The 20,603-nt window shown below is 42.2% G+C and overlaps 2 protein-coding genes across 3 annotated transcripts in view; both read right to left on the bottom strand.

The window, feature by feature from the left end:
- The window catches only part of LOC149303841 (integrin alpha-X-like), a 32,058-nt gene extending 26,734 nt beyond the window's left edge, over positions 1-5,324 (bottom strand). The window contains exons 1-4 of the mRNA XM_089479989.1: positions 5,253-5,324; positions 3,649-3,754; positions 1,119-1,222; positions 50-114 (exon numbers count right to left, since the gene is read on the bottom strand). Coding sequence (XP_089336115.1) covers positions 50-114; positions 1,119-1,222; positions 3,649-3,754; positions 5,253-5,289 — 312 coding nt within the window. The 5' untranslated portion in view covers positions 5,290-5,324. The remainder of the gene's footprint in view (positions 1-49; positions 115-1,118; positions 1,223-3,648; positions 3,755-5,252) is intronic.
- An 8,094-nt stretch (positions 5,325-13,418) lies between these two features.
- TGFB1I1 (transforming growth factor beta 1 induced transcript 1) overlaps positions 13,419-20,603 on the bottom strand; it is a 28,232-nt gene continuing 21,047 nt past the window's right edge. For both annotated transcript variants that reach the window (XM_089480583.1, XM_089480584.1), the window contains exons 6-11: positions 19,872-19,971; positions 18,922-19,176; positions 17,783-17,956; positions 17,137-17,218; positions 16,161-16,309; positions 13,419-15,509 (exon numbers count right to left, since the gene is read on the bottom strand). In XM_089480583.1, coding sequence (XP_089336709.1) covers positions 15,243-15,509; positions 16,161-16,309; positions 17,137-17,218; positions 17,783-17,956; positions 18,922-19,176; positions 19,872-19,971 — 1,027 coding nt within the window. In that variant the 3' untranslated portion in view covers positions 13,419-15,242. The remainder of the gene's footprint in view (positions 15,510-16,160; positions 16,310-17,136; positions 17,219-17,782; positions 17,957-18,921; positions 19,177-19,871; positions 19,972-20,603) is intronic.

Below are 20,603 nucleotides of genomic sequence, written 5' to 3'. Positions count from 1 at the left end.
ACATTCATCAAACATAGTGTCTCAGGAACGTGAACCTTTATCCACTTACCAAGACCTGAGAATCATGGACAGCCAATGACAAACCGAGTGAAATATTTACAGCATCTACTGGTCCTGAAATTGAAAGAAAAAAGAAAAAGAAAAAGAAAAAGGTGGATTATGCATTACAATTTAAGACTACACAGATAAAAACAAAACCTAATCCCAAAGAGATCACAATCTACAAAAAGCCCAGGAATTCTGGCTCCCCCCAAAACTTGTTGTTGACAATCTTTAGACCTTGGGAGTTTATCACATGAAAGAGATTGGGAGTTTATCCCATGAATATCCCAGAAAAAATGTGTAATTACGTGAAACAATTTCACATGACGTCACACAAAACCCACCATTAAAGTGGTCACAAAGAAGCATTAATGCTCATCTTTTTACTTTCAGGATTTCAGCAACAATGCATTTCCAATATACTTTATTTGTGCAATTGCGTTTGATAATCATTCACACAATTACTCACCGTTTTTGCTTTATTTGTGGGATGCTTTAAATGTGCTTTAATGTCTCTTTAATGCCGAAACTAGCCCCAGTGTGATAAACTCCTCAGATAGGTTTATGGTCTTAGTGTTGGACTAGGACTCTGAGAGAGCAGAGTTCGAATCCTCACTCAGCCATGGAACCTTACTGGGTAACCTTGGGCAAGTCCCACTCTTTCAGCCTCAGAGGAAGGCAATGGCAAATACTCTCTGAACAAATCTTGTCTAAAAAATCAAAGCCCCATGATAGGTTTGCCTGAGGGTCGCCGTACATTGGAAATGACTTGAAGGCACACAACAACAACAAAGTTTCAGATATGTCAAAAGGACCCCAAAATCCTTGCTCTTAGCCTCAGTCCTTAACCTCAGCCCACAAAATTGTTCTCCCATAATTTGAGGTATGGCCTCAACCTTTACTGAATGTTTCTCAGTTCTTTCAATATCTCACATTTTCTCAAATAAGTGAAGGGAAACATCTGAACTGTTGGGCTTCCTTTTCAATATCACATTTGTGAAACCACATTCCCATCCAATAAGCCCAGTATGTATGTGTGGGAACCAGAGTACCACAGCTCTACTATTAACACTTACTTTGAATGTTAATTTCTTCGCAGGCACTTGTACGAAAGGTGCACCGGTAAAGTTTACCCACTTCATTCATTTCCCCAATCTGAAGCGGGGCCCCAACAAGCACCCTGAAGACATATGTGAATAGAAAGATTAATCATATTTTTATACCGCAATACCACAGCATTTTCCAACATATGCTAAGAAAGAAAGAAAGAAAGAAACTAAAAGTAGTTCACAGATAACAAAGAGACAAGAAAGGGAAGGGAGAGGCCAAGGAAACAAAGATTTGTGTCATTTTCTGTGGGGTTTTGGGCTGTGTAACTGCATTCTGGAAACATTTATTCCTGAAGCTGCACCTGTAATTTTTCCAGAACGCAGCCACACAATCCGAAAAATCCACAGAAACCTATGGATGCCAGCTGTGAAAGCCTTCGACTTCCCAAAGATTTGTGTGTTATGTGTTATATGCCTTCAAGTCATTTCCAGCTTATGGCAACCCTATCATAGGGTTTTCCTGGCAAGATTTGTTCAGAGAAGGTTTGCCATTGCCTTCCCCTGAGGCTGAGAGAGTGTGGCTTGCCCAAAGTCATCCAGTGGGTTTCATGGCCAAGTAGGGAATCGAACCCTGGTCTCCAGAATTGTACTCCATTATGTCACGTTGGCTCAAACAAAGGTTTGATGGGACCTAATGCAACAGTTAACTGACCGAAGCCAAAGGGTGCTCAACAATGGCTCCTTTTCATCCTGGAGAGAAGTGACCAGTGGGGTCCCACAGGGCTCTGTCCTGGGCCCAGTGCTATTCAACATCTTTATCAATGACTTGGAGGACAAAATTGGGGGCATACTTATCAAATTTGCAGATGACACCAAACTAGAGGGAGTAGCTAATACCCCAGAGGACAGGATCAAAATTCAAGATGACCTGAATAGACTAGAAAGCTGGGCCAAAGCTAACAAAATGAAATTCAACACGGAGAAATGTAAGGTACTGCACTTGGGGTGGAAAAATGAAATGCACAGATATAGGATGGGGGACACCTGGCTGAATGAAACTACATGTGAAAGGGATCTGGGAGTCCAAGTAGACCACAAGTTGAACATGAGTCAATAGTGCGACGCAGCAGCTGAAAAGGCCAATGCAATTTTAGGCTGCATCAATAAAAGTATAGTGTCTAGATCAAGGGAATAGTGCCACTCTATTCTGCTCTGGTCAGGCCCCACCTGGAATATTGTGTCCAGGTCTGGGCACCACAATTTAAAAAGGATGTTGAGAAACTGAAGCGACTAAAATGGTGAAGGGTCTGGAAGCCTTGCCCTATGAGGAACGACTTAGGGAGCTGGGGATGTTTAGCCTGGAGAAGAGAAGGTTAAGAGGTGATATGATAAAATATTTGAAGGGATGTCATATTGAGGAGGGAGCAAACTTGTTTTCTGCTGCTCCAGAGAACAGGACCCGGAACAATGGATGCAAGCTACAGCAAAAGAGATTCCACCTCAACATTAGGAAGAACTTCCTCACTGTAAGGGCTGTCCGACAGTGGAACACATTCCCTCGGAGTGTAGTGGAATCTCCTTCCTTGGAGGTCTTTAAACAGAGGCTGGATGGCCATCTGTCAGAGATGATCTGATTTGGATTCCCTGCATGGCAGGGGTTGGACTGGATGGCCCTTGCGGTCTCTTCCAACTCTACTATTCTATGATTCAGTGATTCTAACTGCTGTTTCAGTTTCATTACAGCTGAAGACGAGACCCAAGTAATTCAGCCAAAGGTGTTTCAAAAAATATGTGTTTTCACAAAGAAGACATGTGACATCACATACATTTTCCGCACATACACAATGGCATGATAGAACTAACAGAGTTATTAGGAGTGCAGAAGACCCTTACTATGGCCTTCCCATAGCCACCTTGAGTCCCTATAGCAGGAGCAAGGTGGGATCATAATAATAATAACAACAACAACAACAACAACAATAATAATAATAATATACACCCTCCAACTTTCAAAATTGGCAGAGACAGTCCCAATTAAATCTCTGCCATCCTACTTCTTCAGCTGTTTTTAAAATGTCACAGTTTCTCTATCCTTCTCTCATTTTCCTCTACAACACCAGTTTATTTCAGTGGCTAAAAACTCAGTGAAAAGTGCAAAAAGAAATTTGTGCTCAACTGAGCATTGGCAGAGGAAAAAGCGGCCAGGATCTTGCCCTTCCCAGTGGACTCAGGTAAAAGCAAACTGCTACATCCTCTCCTAGCCTGTGAGTTCTTCCTCATTTATAACTTTGCCATCTTAATCACTGACTGATGTTGCTTGGTCACACATGTCTGTGAAATGCTGAAGTGTATGACTTAGGACTCTGAAGCTGGTAAAGAACATGATAACAGAGACAAGGAGGAAATATAATGACAGAAACCAGTCTCAAGGTGCAAGAAAGCATACTCATAGAGCAATCAAGGGATTTGCTATATATCTTTATTTCAGTGTCTTGCCATTTTTGTCCCTTATTTCCCCCATCCCCACAACCCTTGTCCCAAATCAACTTCATCTTACATATTTGTGGTCTGTGCCACAGTGGCCCCAAAGCTCTTAGTTGGCACCCGGAAGATGGTTGGCATGTCCACATCCACACTGAATCCACAGCCCTGGGACACCAACACTGTTGGAAATAAATGGACCCTGATTCTCACATGCGTCTCATACATCAGTGTGTATATTCACACATATCCACACAAAATGACTCCATGTTAATTTACTCAGAATTATTATTGTCACTACTCAAGAGTTCAGTTTGAGCCCAGGCTCAAATGTAGACACTGTTCTGTTCTGTTTTTAATATGTTGTACACCACCCTGATCAATGGAAGGGCGGTATAGAAATAAACTTTTATTTCCTTAAAGACTAGAGTCCAAAGTATTGACTGTTTCAGTAAAAAGAAAAAAAAGGCCAAGGTGGCTTGAGGTGTGTGTGAATTCCCATTTTCTCACAAAACTTACATGCTTAATGATGCTTATAGTTACTTTGATATTTTGATAGTTTAATGATACTTATAGTTTTTTGTGGGTTTTTCGGACTATTTGGCCATGTTCTAGAAGAGTCTGTTCCTGCATTTGTGGCTGGCATCTTCATTTCTCTGAAGATGCCAGCCACAGATGCTTTCAAAATGTCAGGAACAAACTCTTCTAGAACATGGCCAAATAGTCTGAAAAAACCACAAAAAACTATGGATGCTGGCCTAAAAGCCTTCGACTTTTCACTGGCAAAAAATTAAATCTGATAGTACTGTACTATGAAACATCTCACAAGAATGCAAGAGCTCTGTTGGATCACTTTGTGACTAGTTGGTGTTCTCTTATTGTAGGCTTTATCTTCCATTAATCTGGCTAATCCTCTTTTATTGATTTTAAACTATTAATTTTTAAATTGCTATATTTTAATCTAGGCAATTTTAATGCATAATGGTCATTTTAATTTTATGTTTATGTGTTTTACCTTATGTGTTTAACCGTTAGTTATATACAGTATTGTATTTCAATGTTGCATCCCATATCGAGCCTTGGGGAGAGGCAGCTAAGTAAAATAGACTAAAGAAAACTTTCACAGAAGAGCAGAAATTATCACGTTTTCTCCCACCCCCATAGCTATATGTACAATATAGCTTTGTACAACCCTACCAGTTTCCTACCCAAATTATGCCCATTGAAATTCAATTTCTTTTTCCTTAGCTTGACGTGGCATCCTGGATTCTGGAGTTAATGGGGAAAACATTACCCTGAAAAGACTGGGTTAATATTAGGTTTGTGTTGACCCTGCACCATTGTCATTGTCTGTTTGTGGAGTTGTGAGGAATTGCGAGCACGGCCAATTTTGCCCTAACAATGAAAGTTGTTCTGGCTGGTGCAAAAAAGGTATCTGGAAGTGTTTTTTTAAATCTGCTCTAACAGAATGGGAAAAAACATCTGGGGAAGGAAAGCAAGAACTTTGACTATTTAATGAAACAAAACCTAAGTTTCAATTAATCTTTAAATTCTACATTGGATTTGTTAGGATGCCCATTAGAACAGCAGAGAGTTTATTAAAGGAGATAGGCTCACAAGGTTTGAATATGTGCTCCCTCCCACTTCTTACCCACAGTTTCCACTGAAGTTGACACTCACCTGTGCCCAGGTAAAAAAGCAGTGGCAGAAGTTTCATGCCTGGTAAGAATTCAGATGGGAAGCAGTATTCAGGATGGATGCCTCAAGGCTGAAAAAAAGAGAAGGACCAGCAGACTAAAGAGCTGCCTTAAGGGGGGTTTGCAGAAGTTGAGCATTTAAAGCAATGAAGTGGTGCTTTACTTTCTCTCATGCCAAGATTGGAAAGAAAGCCCTGCCCTTAAGATGCAGAAGGGCGGGCAAACAGGAGGAGGACAGAGATGGATTAGAATTGCATGACTCTGTTTGCATGCTGCATGAGAAGAATAAATGAAACTGCTAGTTCTCAAAAGGTTAGGTGCAAGGTTTGCAAGATTAGAGACAGAAGAAGATAGAGCACAAGTGCCCTAACAATTTTGTAAATAGAAAGAATTTCTTTTTTAAAAATTCTTTTGGTTCAGGTTTAGCAAGATCAGAGGCGAAAGAAGAAAGAGCACAGAGCACCCGAACAATTGTGTAAATAGAAATTTAATTTAATTTTTATTTTAGTGCATGGTTTATGAGAGGGTAAGGAAAATGCATCTTCTGAAATTCTCTTTCTCACAATTGTCAATGGACAAGGACCCCTGACTATATCTCCCAGAATCATCTCGTGTGAACTTAGTGGGCAATTCAGACACACATTTTAAGCTCAGTCTATGCATTCTCTCCAAGGATACTTTAATTCAGTTTTCAGTTAGTTTTCATCCATCTTCATCAGACAATAATTTTAAGAATAGTAACCGAAGGAAAAGATATTAGATATGGAAAAAATTAAACTTGCCTTAAGGCCTTTCTTGACACAAAAACTGACTTTTCCAGGAACATAGGAAGAACTGTATCGGATCAAAAGCACAGCCTATCTAGCCCCGCATTTTGGTTGCATAATGACCCATCGGTTTTGGGGAAACCCCAAAGGAAGACATGAAGGCAACAGTACCTTCTTCTGCATTAATAGTGCTTCCAACCACCACCACAATTACTGCGTACAAACACACATATCCAAACAAGCTACTACTACTCCCTCATCTGGCTCATTAAATTGGAGTCTTTTTATTTTTCCAAAGACAGGGCCTTATTATTGTAATTATTAGTTATTGCTTGAGGGAGTGTAAGGGACCAGTCTCTTGTTGTTATTTGCGTCTTGCATTTTGCACTCTATTGTATTCCTGCTACCAGGAGAGAGTTAAACATTGTCAGTTTTTGCTATTTATTATTATGATTTGTTTTGTTATTTTTTGTTACTGTTATTTGCTATGTATTCTGGGGATGAATTTTAAGTTGTATTGGTTTGATATGTTAGTTGTTATGCAGTTTTTATTGCTATTATTGTTGCAATCTGCTATGCATTCTTCTTGCTGTTTATGATTATTGTAAACTGTGATGTTATTTTTATTCTATTGTTATTACTATGTATTTTTCTTACTCTTGTAACCTGCCTGAATTCGTGATTGGGTGGGTTATAAAAAAAATAATCATCAACATCATCATTATTATTATTGGTGGCTGTTCTCAGGGTAAGAGGGGAATTCCTTTTGAGAGTTTAAATAGAATGCCACACTGTTTTTATTTCTTATCTTGTAATAGCTACCATATGTTTTAATTTTTTTTAAATTACTGATTATCCTATATTTCATTTTTTTGTATGCATTTACTGACAATGTGCTTTAATTAACCTTGAGTCCTAGTAATGGGGAAAAGGCAGGATGATCATGATGATGAGGATGATGATGATAATGAGTGTGATGGAGATGGGGATGATGGCTAGAATCCTGTATCAGTTACTAAGGCCTCATTCAGACTGGCATAAAAGACCTGGAAGGAACTGGGCTGATCCGGATGCCCCTCCCCCGAATCGCTCCGTTAGCAAGTGCCCACTACAAATTTGAAATCGAATGCATTCTGTGTCTGCAAATTTGAAATCGAATGCATTTGGCGAGGTGGCCGCTGTCAATCAAGCGATCGTCATGGTGACGTTTTGCAGGGCATCGGAAAGTGTCCTCCCCCTCCTCCCTTTTTTTAAAGAGCCAGGCACAGGGTTAATTTTTTATAAACCTATGGGCATTTGGATCAGATCTGCTCCTGTCCCAGGCAAAGGCAAATTGTTTAAAAATGTAACATTGATTGTAAGTGGGGTCTTTTGCAACATTGTAGCTTCCCCCTCTGCTGAACTGACCCCTTTCCTCCTGCTTACACTTAGCCATTGCCTTCCACTGAGGCTGAGAGAGAGTGACCTCATGGAATCAATTGGGAATAAAGGGGAAATGCAGCGCATTAATAGTAATAATAATAATCCAGGAGCAAGAGGAAATAAAGCACAAGCAAGCACACAGACATGTCACCCCAAAAATCATACGCATAAATTGTCAAAAGAGGCTGCTTCTGCTGCATCCATTTCCCTACATCCCCCAGCCTGGGCAATCCTCCTCTTCCTTTTCCTCCTCCCTCCTCCTCCATCACTTTCTCCATCTCCCCCCCACCCCCAGCCCTATGCAGCCCAGTCCCCCCCTTTTGCCACCTGTCACCCTTAGCATCCACCCTTTGGGCTCTTTCCTCCTCTCTCTCCCCTCCGATGAGGGGAGGGAATGCTCTAACCCATGGAATCAATTGGGAATAAAGGGGAAATGCAGCGCAGGCATTCTGACTGTAGCATCCGCATATAACAGTAATAATAATAATAATAATAATAATAATAATAATCCAGGAGCAAGAGGAAATTAAGCACAAGCAAGCACACAGACATGTCACCCCAAAAATCATGCGCATAAATTGTCAAAAGAGGCTTGGAGTCCCAGGAGGAGGAGGAGGCTGGGGCTGGTCTCCGCTGGCGATACTTGCCCAGAGGCTTCCTGCAGGGCCTTCCAAGGGGCTTTTCGGAACCCAGAACCCCCTGCAAGGCCTGGAGGCCACCCGGGAATGAGGCCCCCTCCTTCCTCGCAAAGCCCCCTCCCGTCCTTCCAGGGCCAGAGCTTGCTCTCTCTCTTCCCCCAAAGCAGCACCTTTCCCCTGGATGATCCCCTGCCCAGCTCCCCTGGAGGCTCCCCTCCTCCTCCTCCTCCTCTCCCCCGGAAAGGCCTGCCTTGCCTTGTCCGGACTTTTGCATGGCAAATGGGGTGCTGCCAAGGGGCCCCTCCTTACCCTCATCGTGACTCCGCTTATGCCTTCCTTTGCTCCCTTCTTCCCAGGGCTCTTTCCTCCTCCCCCTCCCCTCCGATGAGGGGAGGAAATGCCTTGCCCTTTGCCCACCCTCTGACCTAAATCCCTCCCTCAATTTGCCTCGATTGTGATCGAGGCCAAAGTTCTCATTCCCAGGACCCGGGGTTTTTCAAAAGAAACGGCATTTGCGCCGATTTCAAAAGACCCGCGCTAGGGGCCATTTACCACGGAACGGGTGTGCAAGCCTCGGATTCGCTTGTGTGAGATTCGGGGTGAGTAGGAACTTCACGTGCAAGATTCGCTTTGAAAACCGCTTTTTTTTCGTAGTCTGAATGGGCCCTTAGGCTGCATCCACACTGGAGAAATAACCCAGTTTGGCACTGCTCTAACTGTCCTGGCTCAAGGCTATGGAATTCTGGGAGTTGGAGTTTGTTGTGGGCCCAGAGCCACAACAAACTCCAGCTCCCAGAATTCCATAGCCTTGAGCCAGGGCAGTTAAATTGGTGCCAAACTGGGTTACTTCTCCAGTGTGGATGCAGCTGTGGTTAAGTATACTAAGTATTCTCCTGACCCAATCTCTCAGCTGATGCCTGGCAAAGGAGGGTTAGGAGGAAGTTACAATGGTGACAATAGTGTCACAATCATAACAAAGTAGTAATTGTGGTTATGAATAGTTACAAATGAGTAACTCTAGGTAACTGTTCTAGGCATCACCTGCATAAGGAGAAGGTGATCCATTCTGTCAACTATTAGAGCGCACATGAATGATGTTTCAATCACATTTGGGAAGACTGGACAAGGAGAGGTTTGTTTGTTTGTTTGTTTGTTTATTATGCTGCCTTTCTCCCCAAAAAGGGACCCAAGGCAACTCACAATTTTTAAACCAATTAAACAATTTAAAAAACCATTAAAATAACCCAATTAAAATAGTATAAAATTCAGATTAAAAGCATACAAAAATTAAAACACATAATCTACTCTAATAAAGGTTAGATCTACACATAATCTACTCAAGGTTACATAATCTACACATAATCTAATAAACGTTACTTAGATATACTTAACTAAGCAAGTGGCATAAGATTGTGCATTCAAGTCATTTTGTGTGCCCTCAAGACATTTCTAACATATGGCAACCTTAAGGCACGGGATTTTTATTGGCAAGATTCTTCAGAAGGGGGTTGCCTTTGCCATCCTCTGAGGCTGAGAGAGTGTCACTTGCCAAAGGTTACCCAATGGGTTTACAGGGCCTAGCTGAGATTCGAACCCTGATCTCGAGTTGAGAGGAACAAACACCTAATGTCTAAAAGACAGTTGGACAGTTTAATGATTATAGCACAACATGGCTAAAGCAAACTAGGGATAAAGAGGAACAATGGGATTGTGAAGGATTAACCAGAACTGTGGAAACTTGCCAGGAAGGCAGGAAGACAGGAATGAGTCAATAAACTGGTTTTGGGAGATGTTGAAAGTTAACCCAAAAGAAGATGCTGGTTAAGCTATGCTTGCATTTTAAAATGTATAAAAGGTTTGAAGAAAGACAATGGGGTGTGACAGTCTTGGAATTGCCATGTAGGCAGCTGTCACCCCGTACGGAGAATAAAGGTGTGCTTATTTTGAGCTACAGTTGGACTCTGGACTTTCTTTGTTGCTGGGTGCTCCAAGGACCCTTCCGGCATAGGTTGGGAGGGCTTGCTACCCTCCCCCTTCAGAGTCATAGCCCAACACTCAAACCACTACACCATGCTGGCTCTCTAGCATAGGATACTGGACACTAATAAAAAATCAACAAAATAAATCCAAGTGCAACAATTTAATGTCAAGTTAATTGTTACTGTTTTACTGCAAGAACAGGGACTGTTATTATATTTGCCAGGGTGCAAAAATGTCCCAAACCATTGACAGGCCACAAACGGGAAGAGAGCTCAACTTCTCACTTCTTTTTTTCTAATCTGTTCACAGAAGTATTACAAGAACACAAGGGAAGCAGAAGGATTGTGGTTTCCCTTTTAGTCACTGAGAGATTACAAAATCTCCACCATTTAGCTTTCTAAAAACCCAGGAGATCTGCTGCCCAAGATGCAACTGCTCCTGGGCCAAGTGTCCAGCCACATGTTTGGAACTATCTCTGATTTGTGCTCAGCGAACACTTCTTACAAGCAGTTGAGGTAGCCTTTTTAACCTCTGGTCTCTAAAATAGTGTGATGTAACAATGACATTACAGGCATGCCTCAGTTAACAGAGACTTTGGCCAAAAAAGTCCTTTTTCCAAAGTCTTTTTATGTCTGCCCAGCCACCTTTTCTTCCTTGTCCTCTGTCTAGCTGGAAGCTTTGTAGCAGCATTGGCACAAGGAGGATGGTAAAAGAATGCTGGAGAAACACAAATTGGTGGAGTTGTTCAAAGCTATGGTGTGTCCTTCAGCCTGATTTTATTCCATCATTTGATTAAAAAAAGGGCTGCCACTTCAGTCAGAGGCGTTGTGGTATGTGCATTTCCTTTCTACAGGTGCGCTGTGGTTTTTAAAGCACTTCATGGACGTAACCTCAGCCTCTCTCTAATGTAAGTGTTATTGAGCTCATGATGCAGCTGAAGGATGTGGACAAAACAGAAATGTTACATAGCCCAAGAGTTCCCTTTTTTATTTAAAAATACCTTATTCTAAGTAAATTCTCCCTCTTCACAACCCAGTAATACCTCTACCTCTCCATTTTACAAGTCAAGAAATGCAGACTGACAGAAAAGCAACAAAGCTCATTTGAGATCTCCAGCTGGGCCCTGAAATTTGTGCTGCAATTAAAAGTTCTCAGGGCAGCTTTTTAAATGTAAGCATATTGAAAGCAACAAGAGGACTATGTTAAACTATCAAGAGTAGAAAATAAAATGTAAGAGCTAAAACTGTTTTGAACATTTACAGCAAGATCTTAGGGGTCTGGGAACGGATGTGTATGTTGTGTGCCTTCAAGTCATTTCTGACTTATGGTGACCTTAAGGGGACCTTATAATGAGGTTTTTCTGGCAAGATTTGTTCAGAAGGGGTCTATCATTGCCTTCCCCTGAGGCTGAGAGCATGTGGCTTGCCCAAGGTTACCCAGTGGGTTTCATAACTGAGCTGGGAATCAAGCCCTGGTCTCCAGAGTTGTAGTTCAGTGCTCAAACCACTATGCCATGCTGATGCTCCTGAGAAAGAATGCCTCTGCTAAATAGTTCCTCCACTGCCTCCAAGGCTAATAAAGGAATTTGATGAAGTAATCTCAGAGCTTTGGCCTTCATCTCTGAGAATTCCTGGCAAATGTGAGGTTCCTGCAGACTAGAAACACAAATGTTACCATATCATTCATCCTATTTTCACCAGCTTAAATACTTATTTCCTTTTGGAAGAAGACAGAGGCAAAGTAGGTGTTGAGTAGTTCTGGTTTCTCTCTAACATCCATTAGCATTTCTCCATCTTATATATCATGTATTTGGACTTACTGTTGCCTTGTTCTTCCTCCTGCTTCAAACATAACCCAAATTCCTTTTAAATTATTTTTATTTTCTCTTGCAAGCCTGAGTTAATTCTGAGCTTTAGCCCTCTTAACCTTCTCGCTGCCTGTGTTAGATTCTTATCTGTCCACCAACTCATCTGGGTCTCACAAATAGGGATAATGAAATATAACCTGTAACAGGCTGCAGAATGAAAACTTCAAGTTTGGTTTCTGGTGCACTATCTCCTATACAGGGACCTTTACTGGGGACCTCTACATAGCAAGTTTGAGACACACAACCCAAAAAATGTTTAACATAAGTGTCTGCACTTAGAAGCAAAAGAGATATATGTTCTAGAGAAAACGACATCTATGGCAACAGACCTTCACTTCTAAGAGAATTTCAGGGGGCAGCAGGAAAGCATTGATGTGTTGAAATGTTGCCCATGTGATTCTCAAAATACCCTTGAGGAAAAGTAATAACTGACCATGGTCTTGTTGACAGTTAAAGCTGAACTGTTCTTTATAGATAGTATATGTTGAGTTTTTGGGGTCCCACATGGATCAATGGGACTTAGGTCATGAGTAATACATCTCCTTGATTTCAGTGAGATCTAAATGGAATTAATTTACCCTGCAATCCTGTACATGTCTGTACAGAAGTAACTGCTATTCCATTCCATAGCATTTAACCCCAGGTATGTGAATATAAGATTGCAGCCTCAGTGTGGATTAAACCCATACAAATAGATGGCACATGTCTGATGTGATACTGTCCAGAGGGCAGTTTTCTCATGAAATTACATTAAAACAGAAGTAGAAGTTGTTCCATCATGGGGAAAAGTACTACAAGAAATACAACTGGTATGCCCCAAATAAAGGCATGCCTCAAACTAAGCTTTCAGAGCGCAAGAAGGAAGCTCTTGATACCATGAATACATGGCTAAGTGTTCTGGAGTTTATTTTGTACAACTGTTCAAATCCTTGTTCCATTGTATGGCTGCTGTGGTGTTTCTTAATTGAATAAGGAACTGGGAACTGTAAATATGGAAGCAACTTCTGCCTCATTTATTTCATCATCTTATGCAGTTACTCCAGATTTAGAGTCCTTCTGCCCATAAAAAGACATGACAAGCCTAGTGGCGACCTGCTGAAATCGGTGGGAAGATGTCATTCTTGTCTGATCTACTGGAATCCCAAGATCCACAAGAATCAGGTGCAAGATGTTAAAGAACAAGGCGTGCCTGAGCACATTCTGAGCCTAGGATTTTTTTTACTAGTACAAAAATTGAGCTAAGTCCATAGTACATCCATGCTAACACCTACTGGTTACTCCAAGCTCTTACATTTCATCAGCCTACTTTGTGGTGGGGGAGAATAATTTTATTTCTGTTGATGTTAAACAACTGGGAGTCTTAAATCCCTGCTGATTTAAATCAACTTTGTTCAACTCTGGCTTAGGTACTCTGCACACATCTATAAAGATTTTGACACACTTTCCACACAAGTTAACACATACGGAAACTGATATTTTTTTAATACTATGTGGACTTTTATTATATATTATACAGCAGTGAGAGGATAAAAAGTTGGCATAGAAATCTGGTGGCAGAAGGAAGAGCACATGCTCCTTGGACTCCTGGCCTCTGTTGCATCATATGAAAAGCCTCCTTTGGAGTTTACACAGTAAGATTTTTTAAAAAGACCCTGATAAATCAAGACTGCAAGTGTAGGCATATTTTCTCAAAATTTATCTCTCCCCCGTTTTTTGAAACAAAACAGGAACTATCTTAATAGTTGGCAATTCGGGGCATTTTCAACCACAATATGGGAGGGAAGGGGATACTACTTCCTTTTCCTTACCATAAACTTGGGAAAGTTACTTTTCTGGACTGGAACTGTCAGAATATCCCAACCTGGGCAATTCTCAGAAGTTTAGTCCAAGCTCTGGGCTTCTTACAATTAGCAAATTCCACTCCTTTTTATCATATTAACTTCCTTAGGCCCAATTCAGATGATGAAAATAATCCAGGATGAATCCGGGTTGTCCACTTGCATTTTGAATGCACCTGATTAAGTTTGGGGACAGGTTGCCAAAAAATCCACTTAACCCAGGATGACTGATGTTGAGTTTTTTCCTGAGTTTTTTTTAAAGATTTGTATCATTGGTAGTATGTATAACTGATGCAAATAGACCCGGGATAAAACTCTGTATGCCTTGAGCATGTTTTGAATGCATTCGCATCGTTGGCCCCATCTTTATTCGAGGGCTGGCATGTGTGAGCAACTCACAGAATGAATAATGAATCTGGAATGTGTGAGATTATTCAGTCACGCTTAAAAAAAAATGACCTCTTAGGCGTATGGCCCCACCAAGGGAGAAAGACGGGTCCCACTGATTCACACAACTCTTGGAAGCTGTTCCCACATAAACTCATCTTGTATCTTTGCTCATTAAAAGGGGTGAGCTAGAGTTACTATTGTTTATCTTTTTTAAAGTTGAACCATTTTAGTGCTGAGATCATAAGTGCTTTAAGATAGGTCTGGAATGAAGTTCCCCTTCCCAACACATGCAAGAATAGTAAAATATCTTAAAGCAGCTGGAAGCAAAGGGGCATTTCCCACCTTCCACCTAAATAGCTTTATTGCAAGGCTGAGAAGTGTGGTTTTCCAAATGTTATTGGGATGTAATTCCCATCAACCCTAGCCACCACAGTCAATGGTACTGGATGACAGGAGATGCAGTCCAACAAGGTATAGAAGGACACATATTTCCCAATTCTGTCTGATGGCTCAGAATATTTTTGTTAGGGGAGTGGGGCTCAGGTACTTCCCATCTTGCACTACTGGGCAGAATTGCAAAGAATCTTAAAATGAGCCGGGGATGTGGTTTTGCTTTGGCCCTGCCTCCCACCTGGATGACATTGCCAGCTGGTCTCGTGAACATGGCTTAAGGCACTGCCTCCTGTCCGAAGTGCTGGCGTTGTGTGTGGCTGTGGCTTCAAAGTGACATGTAGTGGGGATTAACTATTGGTTGCTCATGCTGTGACAGGGAATGGGCTCCTGAGTAGGTTAGGTGGAGCAGAGACTCCCTGCTCCTTCCTTCACTTTTTGGGTTTTTTGGGGGAGGGGGAGTTGCATGTGACTCTTATCTACAAGTATGTTTTTGGCAATGGTGGTGTGACTCGTGTGATGTGGGGTGAAGCCCCTAAGGCACAGCCCTCTCCCAGGAACGGCAGTGGATATGGCTCGGTCTAAGGCTGAGTGACCCACAGATCCTCCCCACTTTCCCACACTGGCAGTAGGCATGGCTTGGCCAGAGCAATGGGGAGGTCGGGCCAAGGCACCTCCTGGTCACCCAAAGAGCTTGATGAAGCACGGGTGGCAGTAGGGCTTGTCGTTCTGCTCCTTGAAGGTGCCCTTGTTGAGCTGCTTGAGGCAGAAGGCACAGACAAAGTGCTCCGGGTGGAACTTGCGCGCCATGGCCGTTATGCATCGCCCGGTGATGGGCTTCTCGCAGCCCGAACAGAGTGATCCGCGCTGCTTGTGGTAGTGGATCTCACAAAATGGACGGCCACCGTGTTCAAAGAAGCTGCCGTTCACAAAGGGAGTGTAGCACTCCTACAGTAAAGAGAATAAAGATTGAAAGGAGGGTTAGGCAGAGAGACATTGAGGGAAATGAAACATGTGCATGCACACTACTGTCTCCACGGTAGGTCCTAAGGCTGCATTTATTCTTGAACTAGCAGCTTTGCTACAGAAGCCCAGAGGGCAAGGATAGGAACAGAAAAAATAATGTAAAATCCTGGAAAATGGCTGTAAAAACGTTGTGAAACATCTTCAGGTTCTTCTCCATCTGATACTTCCTCTCCATTTCTTCTCATCCAGTCAATGAAATGCTTATTTTTAATTGGAATAATTCATTATGATTTCAGAATTCAATTGTGTACTTACTTACCAATGAAAGAGAGAAAACACAGGCAGAGGCAGCTATGAACACAGTGCTTAATGCATTATATAAATACCTAAAGACCTACGAATGCCTAAAGAAGTGTTTTACCTAGGAATCTCTAGGTCCTCCATCGTGACTCTATGGTCAACGTCTGGCAGAGTTGCACTGAAGGACCTAGGGATTCCTAGGCAGAATATATTGTACAGAATTTCATCTTTTATCCCCTCCTAAATGTTTGTGTGCCTTCAAATTGCATACAATGGGATTTCTATTATGCATTTGTACACCTTACCATCAGTCCTGGCAATGCACATGCTTACCCTGCAGACAAAGCACTCTGGATGCCATAGGGCATTGAGAGCCGAGATATAATTCTCCAGTATGGCCTGGTTGCATCCCTGGCAGCGGGTGGAGAAGAGCTCATAGAAGTCCTGGCGGCAGTACTGCTTTCCATCCTTCTCATGAAAGCCTGCAGAGGACAAGAAAGCAAGCAAAAAGGATGGAGTTCAGTGGTGATTTGTAAGAGGAGGCACTTGGATACTTTCTTCTCCTGCTTCCATGGAGAAATTAACCTTAGAGGGGAAAGGCTCCACTTATGTGAATAAGACTTGCCCCTAAGACTAATTGTTCGGGTGGAACAAGAAGGGAAGGCCAGGGGGCACAGGGTTCACACCCCAGCCCTAAATTACGGTAAGGGTGCGTGGCAGTTCTGTGAACCAGTTTCATACACACACACACACACACACACTGGTGGGCCACAGTCTTGCATTAATCTGGAACAAGGAATGGCACAGCTTGTTTTGCTTCCTCCAAGAATTTTATGTTTATATTCACAAGACCAGCTGGCAATGTCATCCACATAGCACCCAAATGGCTGTGTTTGCAGTCACAATGTCTGCCAGCCCCTGAAATCTGCACTATGCAGTAAAAACAAGCATAATTTAGCATTAAAACAAGCACTCCTAAAATGGGTGGCTTCATTTAAAGGAGAATCATGTTTTCTGGAGGCTTGTGGGAGCCCAATTCGTCTCTAAAACAAGACACCTGCTACTGGAGGCACTTTGTTTTAGAACAAAAATGTAAGGGAAATCAAAAGTAGGATTTTTTCCACACACAGGTTGTTGCCATACTGCTAAATTTTGTTAATTGTGACAGGGATTCAAAATTGGCCTTTGAACCCACCAACACTGCTCAAAAAAGGCAAATATGTGGGTATTCAAATAAAAGTTTGTGTCTGTTATTTTTCTTCCTTGTTTGCAGTTCTAGGGTTGAAATCGCTAGGCCATCTGCACTTACCTTCCTCCCCAAAGGGCCGCCCACACTTGACACAGCAGAAGTGTTCTGGGTGCCAGTTCTTATCCAGTGCGGTCACCATTTTCTGAATGAGTCAGATGCAGATTTAGGGAAGGGAGGGAAAGAGACAGTGTCTGTGAGGAACTAAAAAATTGCTAACAATACACCAAACAGGATACTACAGCTGTGCTTGTCCCAGGCTTGCCCCCTTTTGTCTATTCTTGTTCCTTACACAAAGTCTCCACCAAGATTATTTTTGTCTATTACTACTTGGCACTACATTCTTACATTTATGGCTGTATTTTCTTGGGTTAGATGCAGAGATGTATAACTTACAGAAATTTTTAACTGGTTTATTTTGAGGCTGCCATATCTCTAGACTGTATTTCTAACAAAGTCTTTTCGGAGCACTTCATTAGTTTCTTTACACCTTATAATGACAACAGTTCTAGGTATCCCTGAAAAGGGAAACAGCAGACCTTCTTCTTCCACTCCACCCCATCCTACCCCAATCTAGTATATGGAAAGAAAGAAAAAGTGAAATAAATGAACATATTCTACAGTAAACTTTTGCTTCAGAAAATTAGTTTAAATATCCAACTTGCTCAAAGTTGCATTAGGGAGCAAAGCCCAGCTGAGAACAACTCACATCAAGGATGGGTTCATTGCAAAGGCCACAACGGGGAGAGAAGAGCTGGAAATAATCCCTTTCACAATAAGGGGCACCATCCTTCTCAAAGAAATTGCTGCCCCCCATCTCCTTCTGGCAGTGGCTGCAGACAAAATGTTCTGGGTGCCAGGTGCTGCCCAGGGCTGTTACCACCTGGACAAAGAGAGGTTTTGGAACAGACAGATCAGGTTAAACAAAGAACAGACACACTGGATTCCACATAATACTGACAACAACAATTCTACTAACAAATCTTCTCTACCCTGAGTTCCTCTCAATAGCAATAGTAAGTACATTTCTATATCGCTCAACAATGTACTAAGTGGTTTATAAAGTGTAAGCTAATCGCCCCAACATGCTGGGTACTCATTTTAGCAACCTACGGAAGGATGCCAGACTGAGTCAACCCTGGAGCCCCAGGCTGGTTTCTGAAGTGCTTGAAAATCTGGCAAGCCCTTTTTTTTAGTGCCACTAACAAATGGGAGCAGTAGAAGTTGCAAGAATGCTGGCCCTATCTTGCCCTCTTCTGGAGTAAGGAATTGTTAGAATCTTCTCAGAACAGAAGTAACAGAACAGCTGGAGACACCAGGAAGTGTCTGTGAGTATCCTTTGACAGTAGGAAATGGCAAGAATCTACACATCGCATCATTTCTCTAATCCATGCATATACCTGAAAAATGCACTCTCCCTTTCCTTACCACCACCCCAACAATCCTTAGTTTTGCTGTATTAGAAGACTGATTGAAAAGAGTAACACATGTTGACCAACCAACATCAGAGTGTGGTCAAAACTGCAAAAGGCATTAATGAGAAAGAACACACAGGCTAAAAGAGGAAGCAGCAGTTTGTTCTTACCTGGGCCAACTGAGAAAAGTAAGCTTCCTCCCCTCTCCTTCCCCACCCCCCTTGCTGGGTGAAGCCCTATTGAGTTAACTGAGTACAAACTACTTTTGCATTTTGAACTTATCTTGCTGCAATTAAAATAAACTGAGGACAACAGTAGAAAGTCGGAGGAGAGAGAAACTGGGACATTTGGACAGCAGCTGAAAAAATGGGATGAAAGCAGGTTAATCAGGATACTCAGAGGATGTATGTCCTCCACATCAGATGGTGCTCACCTGCCCTGCAATGGGTTTCTGACAGGAAGCACACAGCCCCTTGGCTGTGGTGGAAATCCCTTGGCGACTGAGATCTGACTCCAGCATCACCAGCATGCTGTCCAGATTCCCACTTGGCTGGGCTGGAGACGTCTGTGGTGGAGCAGCAGGGGAGCTGGGGGAGACGGATGAGACCACTGGTAGCTGCGCTGAAGACAAGCGTGCAGGAGCAGGTGGTGGTGATACCACTGTGGTGGTGGAGGACGCTCCTGGGAGCTAAAACATAAGGGACCACACATTAGATATGGTCAAGAGTGGAATCTGGAAAGGTTCCTTTTTCTGATCCACAACACTCTCATGCTGCCTAGAGGATTCTGGGAACTGTAGTCCAAAACCATCACAAGCATTCTGAAAAAGGCCTATGTCATTTTCTGGGTTTTTTACTTGGACAATATTACATTGTCTGGACTGATGTATCCCCTTCATTCAGTTTCTTTCTAAAATAAAGCAGCCAGATTTTATCCTAAGGATAAACAGCAATAGAACAAATAAGGAAAATATACAGGGACTATGGTAACTCAATTGTTATTTCTTCTTTTGGGAACAAATTTTCTAAACCTATGGCGCAAAATGCCAGCAGCAGTTTCCACAAAACTGCAGGGAGTAGATGATCCTCTTCTAGATATTAATATGAAACAGCATCTGTCTTTTCTGCTTTACAACAGGAGGGAAAAAGTTACCATATTGTTTCTCAAATGCAAAACCAAGCTTCTTGTTCTTGTTGTTACATGCCTTCAAGCTGACTGATTTAGAGATCCTGTCCTAGGATTTTCTTGGATACTGATTTCTGCTGCACCCAAATTCAACACATGTAGGTTGCTTCTGTTACACCATAAAAAGCCCTTAAAAATAACCACCTCCTCTCCCCTCTCCTTTCGTCTGTCCCACAGCTACCCAAACCCAACACTTACATTGCTCTGTACCCGAAAATCCGACAGAGAGGCCATGAGCTTGTCCAGCTCCAGGGTGGCAGATGTGGCAGATGGCTTTGCAGATGAAGGAGCTGCTGACCTGGAAATAAAGTTACTGTCAGAGGTATATGGGGAGAAGGGACTGGGTTGACGTGGTTCTCCCAATTGCAATCTGAATCTTAGCTATTTTACACATATTTTACTTTAGTGGCAGTTTAGGTTTACAAGATACAGTGTTTGAGTTCAAATTGCACTTTTGTAGTCAACTACCAAGTAAAATTCCTCAAGGGAAGGGAAAATTCTTCCAATCCTCCCCACCTTTCCTACTCCTGCAACACAGGAGTGATGTGAAAAACTGCAGCTGAGAGAATTCTCCTTTTTTCTATCTGACCCTTTAAAATCCAAGATGTTTCTTAGGTGGTAGAACAGACAAAACCATTAGCCATGCTGCCAGGGGAATTCTGGGTGGTGCAGTCCAAACATAATTTTTCCAAGCTCTACTTAGACCACTTAAAATAATGGCACATAAATTAGGCATGATTTACCTGTTTCATTAATTTCAGCGAATCTGGTCTAAGCATGGCTAAGGGCTCTTCCACACCATGCAAACATATGAGGAGACTGCAACATTTCTGTTATCCCAGGCTATTTTCTGGCAAATCCCATCACAAGCTGCAACATTTTATTCTCACTCTTTGTTTCCTTTCAGTTCTGATATATATCAGAATTATA

This window comes from Sceloporus occidentalis, unplaced genomic scaffold (assembly GCF_023333645.1).
Source record: "Sceloporus occidentalis isolate IW3139 unplaced genomic scaffold, rSceOcc1.0.p SCAF_14, whole genome shotgun sequence".
Lineage (NCBI taxonomy): Eukaryota > Metazoa > Chordata > Lepidosauria > Squamata > Phrynosomatidae > Sceloporus > Sceloporus occidentalis.
This window is presented reverse-complemented; position numbering and strand designations above follow the sequence as displayed.